The sequence below is a fragment of the Tachyglossus aculeatus genome, chromosome 11, assembly GCF_015852505.1.
Source record: "Tachyglossus aculeatus isolate mTacAcu1 chromosome 11, mTacAcu1.pri, whole genome shotgun sequence".
Classification (NCBI taxonomy): domain Eukaryota; kingdom Metazoa; phylum Chordata; class Mammalia; order Monotremata; family Tachyglossidae; genus Tachyglossus; species Tachyglossus aculeatus.
The window spans coordinates 24,379,118-24,391,833 of record NC_052076.1 but is presented as its reverse complement, the minus strand read 5'-3'; the positions used below and the strand labels follow the sequence as shown (position 1 = coordinate 24,391,833).

General features: G+C 50.0%; 1 protein-coding gene across 1 annotated transcript in view; it reads right to left on the bottom strand.

Moving 5' to 3' along the window:
* Positions 1 to 1,029: 1,029 nt before the first annotated feature.
* Positions 1,030 to 12,716, bottom strand: part of MAP3K14 (mitogen-activated protein kinase kinase kinase 14) — a 60,455-nt gene continuing 48,768 nt past the window's right edge. Inside the window, exons 12-16 of the mRNA XM_038753770.1 lie at positions 11,679 to 12,029; positions 8,879 to 8,985; positions 5,535 to 5,679; positions 2,228 to 2,328; positions 1,030 to 1,194 (exon numbers count right to left, since the gene is read on the bottom strand). Coding sequence (XP_038609698.1) covers positions 1,030 to 1,194; positions 2,228 to 2,328; positions 5,535 to 5,679; positions 8,879 to 8,985; positions 11,679 to 12,029 — 869 coding nt within the window. The remainder of the gene's footprint in view (positions 1,195 to 2,227; positions 2,329 to 5,534; positions 5,680 to 8,878; positions 8,986 to 11,678; positions 12,030 to 12,716) is intronic.

The following is a 12,716-nucleotide window of genomic DNA, read 5'->3' as shown; positions in this document are numbered from 1 at the left end:
GAGCTCACACAGGACTTAATGCTACGCGTGACTGTGTGAGGCCCGTGGAGTCCGGCTTGAGTCCCCCCCCTTCCTCCTGTCCCGTACCCGAGGAGGGCACAGGGCCGGGCCCCCTTGCCCGCCGTCGCTGCTGAAGGGATTTACAATCGCCTGCTGCGTGAAAGAGTCTCTGCCTCCGACCAGAGGGAGCAGAGAGGAAGGAGGCAAGAGTTCTAGGAAAGTGCTTGGAGATCTAGGGATGAAATGCGTCACAGAGAGACAAAGTGCACGTGGCAGTGTTGGATAGCTTGTGCCTCTTCAGCTACTGAATCACCCGGTCCGAATGAGATCACAAACTCCTCCGGGGTGGGCTTGGAGTCGGGATCCCCTGCCAGACAGAGTTCACCCGCTATGGGGCAGGGAGGGAAGAAGCCAACGAGGAGGAGAGGCGGGGCCCTCCAAAACGTTTCCCAAGGGCCAACTGGGCCAGCCGTGGCCCCGGGTCGGGGTGCGATGAGCCGAGACAGCCGAGGTCACCCTCTCCGGAGGCCCGGCTGCTGTCAAGGGGGAGCTGCTTGGGCAGGTGGCCCGCCTCGGGGACACCCGCTATGCCCCACTGTTGAATGGCTCCAAGCAGCAGTCCTGGCCAGGTGGCAAGGGGAGGGTGACGAGAAGGGCCTCGGCCCCTCCGGTGACCTCGTGGCGGGGGCCGTCCTCGCCCTCCGCTCTCGACGGCCGACGCGGGCGCAATCTCGCCCACGGGGAGGGCGGCAGGATTGGCCCCGCTGGGCCTGCTCACCCCGCTTCCTCACGCCGACACAGGGGCGGAAGCCCTCGCCCGGGGACGTCTCGGACAGCCCCGCCAACGCTGGCTCGGACCCGGGGTCCGAATCCCCTGGGGTCTCCCTCCGTTGTCCCCGTGGGCCCAGCCGGCCAGCGGGGCGGCTGCCCACCACGGGCCCCCGGCCGGGCCCGGGCGGGAGGCCCGTCCGCTCCTCGGGCGGTGGTCGGCACGGGCCGAGGGGGGTCCTCGGAAGCCACGGGGCCCGGCTAGGGCCTGTTCTCCAGGCGGCCCTGTTTGACCCTCCAGGTCCAGCCGAAGCTGCAGTCGGGGGCCAGGGTGCACTGCAGGTCGATGCCCGAGTCGGGGACCTCCATGTCGTAGCGCACGGGTTGTCCGTCCTTGGTCACCAGGCTGAAGGCCGAAGCCGGGATCTGGGGAGCGGAGCGGGCGGAGACTGATGCAGGGCAGGGCCTACCCTCGGCCAAATCCTAGATAAGCTCACATCTCCCTTTGCCCCCACAAAGCCCACCCTGCCCAACCCCGCCAACATCTCCTCTCCAGCCGGTGTGGCAGAAGCCAATCCGGGCACCAGGCCAATTAGCGCTCGGTAGCACCTCCCTTCAAGGCCCTACTGAGAGCTCACCTCCTCCAGGAGGCCTTCCCATCATCATCATCAATCGTATTTATTGAGCACTTACTATGTGCAGAGCACTGTACTAAGCGCTTGGGAAGTACAAATTGGCAACAGACTGAGCCCCTTCCTTCCTCTCCCCCTGGTCCCCCTCTCCATCCCCCCCATCTTACCTCCTTCCCTTCCCCACAGCACCTGTATATAGGTATATATGTTTGTACATATTTTTTACTCTATTTATTTTACTTGCACTTATCTATTCTATTTATTTTATTTTGTTAGTGTGTTTGGTTTTGTTCTCCGTCTCCCCCTTTTAGACTGTGAGCCCACTGTTGGGTAGGGACTGTCTCTATATGTTGCCAACTTGGACTTCCCAAGCGCTTAGTACAGTGCTCTGCACACAGTAAGCACACAATAAATACGATTGATTGATTGATTGACTGTCTCTATGTGTTGCCAACTTGTACTTCCCAAGCGCTTAGTCCAGTGCTCTGCACACAATAAGCGCTCAATAAATATGATTGATTGATTGATTGGCGGCTCCGCCAACTGTCAGCTGTGTGACTTTGGGCAAGTAACTTCTCTGGGCCTCAGTTCCCTCATCTGTAAAATGGGGATTAAAACCGTGAGCCCCCCGTGGGACAACCTGATCACCTTGTAACCCCCCCAGCGCTTAGAACAGTGCTTTGCACATAGTAAGCGCTTAATAAATGTCATTATTATTATTATTATTATTGTAACCTCCCCAGCGCTTACAGTGCTTTGCACACTGTAAGCGCTTAGTAAATGCTATTATTATTATTATTAACAAATACCATTATTATTATTATTACCTGGCTGCTGATTCCGGTGGCTATGTCCCCCACCTTGGCTCGCTGGAACTCTCGGATATGCAGGCTCTCCCCGTTGAGTGACTGGATCTGGATTTTCACCCCTGCGAAGCCCAAATAATAATCACGGTATTTATTAAGCGCTTACTATGTGCCATGCGCTGTTCTAAGCGCTCAGCCAAAGAGCGGCTGAGTTGGAAGGAGCGAACCCCTCGAGACCCCCGAGGGGGAGATGATGGGGTGCCTCGTGGGGGCACGGCCCTGGCCTGAACACTTGGGGGGACAAAGTACGCATGGGAAAGTTGGGGTGCCTAGTTGGGGAAGCAGCGTGGCTCAGTGGAAAGAGCCCGGGCTTTGAAGTCAGAGGTCAGGGGTTCAAATCCCAGCTCCGCCAATTGTCAGCTGTGTGACTTTGGGCAAGTCACTTCACTTCTCTGGGCCTCAGTTCCCTCATCTGGAAAATGGGGATGAAGACTGTGGGCCCCCCGTGGGACAACCTGATCCCCTTGTAACCTCCCCAGTGCATAGAACGGTGCTTTGCGCATAGTAAGCGCTTAATAAATGCTCTCATTATTATTATTAGTCTGCAGCGTGCGGAGGGGAGAGTTGGGGTACTATACAAAGCCATGTTGTCTTGTGCTTTCCCAAGAGCTTCGACAGCGCTCTGCACACAGTAAGTGCTTACTAAATACAACTGAATCGAATGAATGAATGAGACTGTAAGCTTCTTGGGGGCAGGAATTGTGTCTACCAATTCTACAACTCTATGGCATTAGCTGAGTGCCTGGCATCCCGGTTCCGCCACATGTCTGCTGTGTGACCTTGGGCAAGTCACTTAACTTCTCTGTGCCCCAGTGACCTCATCTGGAAAATAGGGATGAAGACCGTGAGCCCCGTGTGGAACAGCCTGATCACCCTGTAATAATAATAATAATAATCATGGCATTTATTAAGCGCTTACTATGTGCAAAGCACTGTTCTAAGCGCCGGGGAGGGTACAAGGTGATAAGGCTGTCCCACGGGGGGCTCACAGTCTTCATCCCCATTTTACAGATGAGGAAACTGGGGCCCAGAGAAGTGAAGTGACTTGCCCAAAGTCACACAGCTGACAGGTGGCAGAGCCGGGATTTGAACCCGTGACCTCTGACTCCAAACCCCGGGCTCTTTCCACTGAGCCACGCTGCTTCTCCAAGCTGTACACCCCCCAGCACTTAGAACAGTGCTTTACACATAATAAGCGCTTAATAAATGCCATTATTATTATTATAGTAAGCTCTTAAATACCATTATTATTATTATTATTGTTATCAGTAGACTGAAAGCCCCTTATGGGCAGGGAGCATGTCTATCAAAGCTGTTCTATTTTCACAAGTGCTTAGTACAGTGCTCTGCACGCAGGAAGCGCTCAAGAAATACCACTGACCGACTAATCAGCTGAACCCAAAGTACCAGGGTGCAAAGGAGAGGGTCGCAGTGCTGAATTCATTCATTCATTCATTCATTCATTCATTCATTCAATCGTATTTATTGAGCACTTACTGAGCCCCCAGGCTGAGCGCCCTCCTTCCTCTTCCCCTCCTCATCCCTCCTGCCTTACCTCCTTCCCCTTCCCACAGCACCTGTGTATATGTATATATGTTTGTACGCATTTATTACTCTATTTATTTATTTATTTTATTTGTACATATTTATTCTACTTATTTTATTTTGTTAATATGTTCTGTTCTCTGTCTCCCCCTTCTAGCCTGTGAGCCCGCTGTGGGGTAGGGACCATCTCTAGATGTTGCCAGCTTGGACTTCCCAAGCGCTTAGTCCAGTGCTCTGCACACAGTAAGCGCTCAATAAATACGACTGAATGAATGAATGCCGAATGGACTCTCCCAAACCGCCAGGATGGATGCCAAGGTGGACGTGTTTTCCGAGTTTCCTGTGGCGGGGGTCGGACACAATATTCGGTGTGGCTTAGTAGATAGACCACAGGCCTGGGAATCAGAAGGACCTGGGTTCTAATTCTGGCTCCGCCACACGTCTGCTGCGTGACCTTGGACAAGTCACTTCACTTCTCTGGGCCTCAGTCACTTCATCTGGAAAATGGTGGTCGCGAGCGTGAGCCCCATGTGGGACCGGGACTCTGCCTTAGTGCTTAGAACACTGCTTGGCACACACGTAAGTGATTACTTATTATTATTAATTATAATAATTTTAATCAATAATAATACACAACAATAAAATACATAATTATTAATTATTATTATTATTAATATTCTGCTTGAATGGGCCAGACTTCCCCGGTGATGGCAATGCTTGTGTCCTGGTTTTCTTTTCCCTCCGGCCCAGTGGAGTTCCCGTCTCCCCCTTTTTTATGGTATTTGTTAAGTGCTTACTCTGTGCCAGGCTCTGTACTAAGCGCTGGGGTCGATCTAAACAAAGTGGGTTGGACACAGTCCCTGTCCCACATGGGGCTCACAGTCTTAGGGAAGCAGCGCGGCTCAGTGGAAAGAGCCCGGGCTTGGGAGTCAGAGGTCATGGGTTCGAATCCCGGCTCCGCCTGGGTGACTTTGGGCAGGTCACTTAACTTCTCTGGGCCTCAGTGACCTCATCTGGAAAGTGGGGATTGAAACTGTGAGCCCCCCGTGGGACAACCTGATCACCTTCTAACCTCCCCAGTGCTTTGCACATAGTAAGCGCTTAACAAATACCATCATTATTATTATTATTATTACTTTCCAGATGAGGGAACCAAGGCCCAGAGAAGTGCAGTGACTTGCCCAACATCACACGACAGACAAGCGGCGGAGCCAGGATTAGAACTCGGGTCCTTCTGAGAATGGCCCCTTGCCCGTCGCCCTCCCCGAAGGGGTCAGGGGGCACGTGGTGGAGCGGAGAGTGGCTCAGTGGAAAGAGCCCGGGCTTGAGAGTCAGGAGTCCTGGGTTCTAATCCCGGCTCCCCCACATGTCTGCTGTGTGACCTTGGGCAAGTCGCTTCACTTCTCCGTGCCTCAGTTACTTCATCTGTAAAATGGGGATTAAGACTGTGAGCCCCCCCCGTGGGACAACCCGATCACCTCGTAACCGCCCCAGCGCTTAGGACAGTGCTTTGCACATAGTTAGCGCTTAATAAATGCCATCATTATTATTATTACTTAACTTCTCTGAGCCTCAGTTCCCTCATCTGTAAAATGGGGACAATGGGGGGCAATGTGATCACCTTGTAGGTACAGCGCTTAGAACAGTGCTTGGCACACAGTAAGTGCTTACCAAATGCCATCATTATCATTATTATTATTAGTATTATTAGTATTATTATTACCGTTGAAGTAGCTGGGGGTGTCCGTCTGCCGGCCGCGCGAGAGCAGGTTGTTCCAGCTGAAGGTCTGCCCGTCCGCCTGGCTGTTCCACGAGTGAACCCCGGAGCTCAAGTTGTCACGGAGGCTTTGCGAGACCCTCGACGAGTTCTGAAAGCCAATCAATCAATCAATCAATCAATCAATCGTACTTATTGAGCGCTTACTGTGTGCACAGCACCGGACTAAGCACTTGGGAAATCCAAGTGGAGAGACGGTCCCTACCCAACAGCGGGCTCACAGGCTAGACGGGGGAGACGGAGAACAAAACCAAATATATTAACAAAATAAAATAAATAGAATAATAAATAAATAGAATAATAAATAGAATAAATAATAAATAGAATAGATATGTATAAGTAAAATAAATAGAGTAATAAATATGTACAAACATATATGTTTTAGACTGTGAGCCCACTGTTGGGTAGGGACTGTCTCTATGTGTTGCCAATTTGTACTTCCCAAGCGCTTAGTACAGTGCTCTGCACATAGTAAGCGCTCAATAAATACGATTGATGATGATGATGATATATACAGGCAGGACCCCCTCAGTCCCTGGCATGCCCCTCCGTGGCATGGCAGAAGTCCGACGGGGCGGAGATAACCGGGCCGGGGGGCCCCTGAGGTGGCGTCCAGTTAGCGGCTCCCTTTTCTGTCGATGGTATTTGTTAAGCGCCTATTATGTGCCAGGCACGTGGCTCAGCGGAAACAGCCCGGGTTTAGGAGTCAGAGATTGTGGGTTCTAATCCAGCCTCCACCACTTGTCTGCTGTGTGACCTTAGGCAAGTCACTTAACTTCTCTGAGCCTCAGTTCCCTCATCTGTCAAACGGGGATGAAGACTGTGAGCCCCACGTGGGACAACCTGATTAACTTGTAGCTACCGTAGCGCTTAAAACAGAGCTTGGCACCTAGTAAGTGCTTTACAAATACCATTATTATTATTTTAGACTGTGAACTTAGTGGGCTTAGACTGTGAGCCCACTGTTGGGTAGGGACTGTCTCTATATGTTGCCAACTTGTACTTCCTAAGCGCTTAGTACAGTGCTCTGCACACAGTAAGCGCTCAATAAATACGATTGATGATGATGATGAACCCACTGTTGGGTAGGGACTGTCTCTATATGTTGCCAACTTGGACTTCCCAAGCGCTCAGTCCAGTGCTCTGCACACAGTAAGCGCTCAATAAATACGATTGATTGATTGATTATTATTATTATTTATTCTATGTGCCGGGATAGAAACTAGGAAATCCCCCTTCTACACTGTGAGCCCGTTGTTGGGTGGGGACCGTCTCTATATGTTGCCACCAAGTGCTTAGTACAGTGCTCTGCACATAGCAAGCTTTACAAATACCTTCTCTTAGAGGGACCGTCTCTATATGTTGCCAACTTGTACTTCCCAAGCGCTTAGTACAGTGCTCTGCACACAGAAAGCGCTCAATAAATACGACTGAATGAATAGTAAGCGCTCAATAAGTACAATTGAATGAATGAATGAAATCAGGTTTGACATAGTCCTTGTGATGACAATAATAATATCTGTGGTATTTGTTAAGCGCTTACTACGTACCAAGCACGGTCCTAAGTGCTGTGGTAAATCCAAGCTAATTCATTCAATCGTATTTATTGAGCCCTTACTCTGTATATATGTATATATGTTTGTACATATTTATTACTCTATTTATTTTACTTGTACATATCTATTCTATTTATTTTATTTTGTTAGTATGTTTGGTTTTGTTCTCTGTCTCCCCCTTTAAGACTGTGAGCCCACTGTTGGGTAGGGACCGTCTCTAGATGTTGCCAACTTGGACTTCCCAAGCACTTAGTACAGTGCTCTGCACACAGTAAGCGCTCAATAAATGCGACTGATTGATTGATTGATTGACTGCAGAGCACTGTACTAAGTGCTTGCTAATCAGGTCGGACACAGTCCGTGTCCCACATGGGGCTCACAGTCATCCCCCCATTTTCCAGACGAGGGAACTGAGGCACAGAAAAGTGACTTGCCCAAGGTCACAAGGCAGACAAGTAGCGGAGCCGGGATTCGAACCCGGGTCCTCTTCCTCCGTGGCCCGTGCTCAGGCCACCAGGCCCCGCTGCTCCGAAGCAGGGGTCCGAACCAGGGCCGGAGGAGGCCGGTACAGCCCCGTCACCGGCTCTCACACCCAGCCTATGTAGAAGATGCCACCGTCCCAGCGGGCCGAGCAGCCAACGGGAGCCGCCCGCTGGGACGTCCTGCCAGGAAGCCGGGCGGTGCCCTCCCTCCTCGCCCTCCATTCCTGGGTGGCTCAGTGGAAAGAGCCCGGGCTTTGGAGTCAGAGGTCCTGGGTTCAAATCCCGGCTCTGCCAACTGTCAGCTGTGTGACTCTGGGCGAGTCACTTCACTTCTCTGGGCCTCAGTGACCTCATCTGGAAAATGGGAATGAAGACTGTGAGCCCCCTGTGGGACAACCTGATCACCTTGTGACCTCCCCAGTGCTTAGAACAGTGCTTTGCACATAGTAAGCGCTTAACAAATGCCATCATTATTATTATTATTATTACCTCCCCAGTGCTTAGAACAGTGCTTTGCACATAGTAAGCGCTTAACAAATGCCATTATTATTATTATTATTACCTCCCCAGTGCTTAGAACAGTGCTTTGCACATAGTAAGCGCTTAACAAATGCCATCATTATTATTATTATTATTATTATTATTATTCTTGGGAGCCGAGCGCCCTCAGCTTCCCCGGCCCCCAGCGTCCGTGTCAGATTTACTGTTACGTCGCCCTCTCCCAAGCGCTCTGCACACAGGGAGCGCTCAATAAATACCACCGACTGACTGAGCAGCCGGGGGACCTCACCCCGTCGCCCGGGGAGATGGCGCCTCCCCCTGTGGGACCACCTGATCACCTTGTAACCTCCCCAGCGCTTAGAACAGTGCTTGGCACATAGTAAGCGCCTAACAAATACCATCATTAGTCATTATGAAGCAGCGGGTTCATAACTAGTTCATAACTAGTTATTAGAGAAGCAGCGTGGCTCGGCGGATAGAGCCCGGGCTTTGGAGTCAGAGGTCACGGGTTCAAATCCTGACTCCGCCACTGGTCAGCTGTGTGACTTTGGGCAGGTCACTTCTCTGAGCCTCAGTGACCTCATCTGTCAAATGGGGATTAACACTGTGAACCCCACGTGGGACAACCTGATCACTTTGGATCCCCCCAGCGCTTAGAACAGTGCTTTGCCCATAGTAAGCGCTTAACAAATGCCAACCTTATTATTATTTATTATTGTTATTAGCCCACCGGCCTCCGGCCCGGACCCACCTTCTCGCTGGCGTCGGACAGGGACAGGCTGTCGATGCTGAGACACGACAACATTTGCTCCTGCTCTTCCAGGGAGTACGGCTGGGACAGGCTGTTCAGAAAGAGCTCTGGCGGCGGGGAGAAAGCGGGCGGCGGGTGACCACGGGGGACCGGCTGGGGGATGCCCACCTGTCTACTTCCTTCCCCGTCTCCCCCTTCTCGCCTGTGAGCCCGCTGTTGGGTAGGGACCGTCTCTAGATGTTGCCAACTTGGACTTCCCAAGCGCTTAGTCCAGTGCTCTGCACACCGTAAGCGCTCAATAAATACGATTGATTGATTGATTGCACCTGTCTACTTGTGTTTTGTTGCCTGTCTCCCCACTTCTAGACTGTGAGCCCGTTGTTGGGTAGGGAAGCAGCGTGGCTCAGTGGAAAGAGCCCGGGCTTTGGAGTCGGAGGTCAGGGGTTCGGATCCCGGCTCCGCCACATGTCTGCTGTGTGACCTTGGGCGAGTCACTTCACTTCTCTGAGCCTCAGTTCCCTCAGATGGAAAATGGGGATTAAGACTGTGAGCCCCATGTGGGACAACCTGATCACCTTGTAATCCCCCAGCGCTTAGAACAGTGCTTTGCACGTAGTAAGCGCTTAACAAATGCCATTATTATTATTATTATTATTATTATTATTATTATTATTATAGGGACTGTCTCTGTTGCCAAATTGTAATAATTTTATTTATGTATTTATTTACATATTTATTCTATTTATTTATTTATTTATTTTATTTTGTTAATACGGTTTGTTTTGTTCTCTGTCTCCCCCCTTCTAGACTGTGAGCCCGTTGTTGGGTAGGGACTGTCTGTCTCTGTTGCCGAATTGTAATAATTTTATTTATTTATTTATTTACATATTTTATTTATTTATTTATTTATTTTATTTTGTTAATACGTTTTGTTTTGTTCTCTGTCTCCCCCTTCTAGACTGTGAGCCCGTTGTTGGGTAGGGACTGTCTCTATCTGTTGCCGAATTGTAATAATTTTATTTATTTATATATTTATTCTATTTCTTTTCTTTTATTTATTTTATTTTGTTAATATGGTTTGTTTTGTTCTCTGTCTCCCCCTTCTAGACTGTGAGCCCACTGTTGGGTAGGGACCGTCTCTAGATGTTGCCAACTTGGACTTCCCAAGCGCTTAGTCCAGTGCTCTGCACACAGTAAGTGCTCAATAAATACGATTGATTGATTGATTGATTTCACCTGTCTACTTGTGTTTTGTTGCCTGTCTCCCCCCTTCTAGACTGTGACCCCGTTGCCGGGTAGGGACTGTCTCTATCTGTTGCCGAATTGTAATCATTTTATTTATTTACATATTTATTTTATTTTATTTATTTATTTTATTTTGTTAATACCGTTTGTTTTGTTCTCTGTCTCCCCCCTTCTAGACTGTGAGCCCGTTGTTGGGTAGGGACTGTCTGTCTCTGTTGCCGAATTGTAATAATTTTATTTATTTATTTATTTACATATTTATTCTATTTATTTATTTATTTTATTTTGTTCATATGTTTTGTTTTGTTCTCTGTCTCCCCCCTTCTAGACTGTGAGCCCGTTGTTGGGTAGGGACTGTCTCTATCTGTTGCCAAATTGTAATAATTTTATTTATTTATATATTTATTCTATTTCTTTTCTTTTCTTTTATTTATTTTATTTTGTTAATATGGTTTGTTTTGTTCTCTGTCTCCCCCTTCTAGACTGTGAGCCCACTGTTGGGTAGGGACCGTCTCCCTATGTTGCCAACTTGGACTTCCCAAGTGCTTAGTCCAGTGCTCTGCACACAGTAAGTGCTCAATAAATACGATTGATTGATTGATTGATTTCACCTGTCTACTTGTGTTTTGTTGTCTGTCTCCCCCCTTCTAGACTGTGAGCCCGTTGTTGGGTAGGGACTGTCTCTATCTGTTGCCGAATTGTAATCATTTTATTTACTTATTTATTTACATATTTATTTTATTTATTTATTTTATTTTGTTAATACATTTTGTTTTGTTCTCTGTCTCCCCCCTTCTAGACCGTGAGCCCACTGTTGGGTAGGGACTGTCTCTATCTGTTGCCGAATTGTAATAATTTTATTTATTTATTTATTTACATATTTATTCTATTTCTTTTCTTTTATTTTATTTGTTTTATTTTGTTAATACGTTTTGTTTTGTTCTCTGTCTCCCCCTTCTAGACTGTGAGCCCACTGTTGGGTAGGGACCGTCTCTATATGTTGCCAACTTGGACTTCCCAAGCGCTTAGTACAGTGCTCTGCACACAGGAAGCGCTCAATAAATACGATTGAGTGATTGATTGATTCTCGGGGCCTCAGTTTCCTCACCTGTAAAACGGGGATGAAGACTGTGAGCCCCCCGTGGGACAACCTGATCACCTTGTCACCTCTCCAGCACTTAGAACAGTGCTTTGCACATAGTAAGCGCTTAACAAATGCCATTATTATTATCATTATTATTGCCCAAGGTCACACAGCAGACAGGTGGCAGACCTGGGATTAGAACCCACGACCTCTGGCTCCCAAGCCCGGGCTTTTTCCACTGAGCCACGCTGCCTCTCTACTTTCCATCATCATCATCCTCAATCGTATTTATTGAGCGCTTACTGTGTGCAGAGCACTGTACAAAGCGCTTGGGAAGTCCAAGTTGGCAACATATAGAGCCAGTCCCTGCCCAACGCTTAGTCCAGTGCTCTGCACACGGGAAGCGCTCAATACATACGGCTGAATGAACGCCTGCCCAGAGGTGGGAAGGGAACTGGGGCCTGAGGTTACCTATCTCCAGCTGCTGCAGCTCCTGGTCAGAGACGGTGGCCTTGCGCTCGCCGGGGCCGGGGCCGAGGGAGGAGAGGGGCCGGGGTCCCCAGCCCCCTGAGTCCTCCTTGCCCGGCCCCGGGGGCGGCCCGTGGTTCCGTTCTGGTGGCTCCGGAGGTACGGGGGGTTGAAGTTTCCGGGTCCCTCCCGTCATCCCGCTGACCGGTCCCGGCTTGGGTGCAGGCCCGGCCGGGGGAACCGGCCGGGTGAGGGCCGGCTGTGGAGCCTCTGTGTCCGGCGGCGACTCCGTGTTGACGGCCAAACGCCTCGGCTCCCTGTATTCTCCTCTCCAGGGGCTTCTCAGCCCCCCCACTGCCAAACAGAAAGCATCCATTTCTTTTAGACTGTGAGCCCTCTCCTGGTTCTCCTCTTATCCCTCTGGTCGTTCATTCTCAGTCTCTTTTGCAGGCTCCTCCTCCCCCTCCCATCCTCTTACTGTGGGGGTTCCCCAAGGTTCAGTGCTTGGTCCCCTTCTGTTCTCAATCTACACGCACTTCCTCGGTGACCTCATTCGCTCCCACGGCTTCCATTATCATCTCTCCGCTGATGACACCCAGATCTGCATCTCTGCCCCTGCTCTCTCCCCCTCTCTCCAGGCTCGCATCTCCTCCTGCCTTCAGGACATCTCCATCTGGATGTCTGCCCGCCACCTAAAACTCAACATGTCCAAGACTGAACTCCTTGTCTTCCCTCCCAAACCCTGCCCTCTCCCTGACTTTCCCACCTCTGTTGACAGCGCTACCATCCTTCCCGTCTCACAGGCCCGCAACTTTGGTGTCATCCTTGACTCCGCTCTCTCGTTCACCCCTCAAATCCAAGCCATCACCAAAACCTGCCGGTCTCAGCTCCGCAATATTGCCAAGATCCACCCTTTCCTCTCCATCCATACCGCTACTCTGCTCGTTCAAGCTCTCATCCTATCCCGTCTGGACTACTGCATCAGCCTTCTCTCTGATCTCCCATCCTCGTGTCTCTCCCCACTTCAATCCATACTTCATG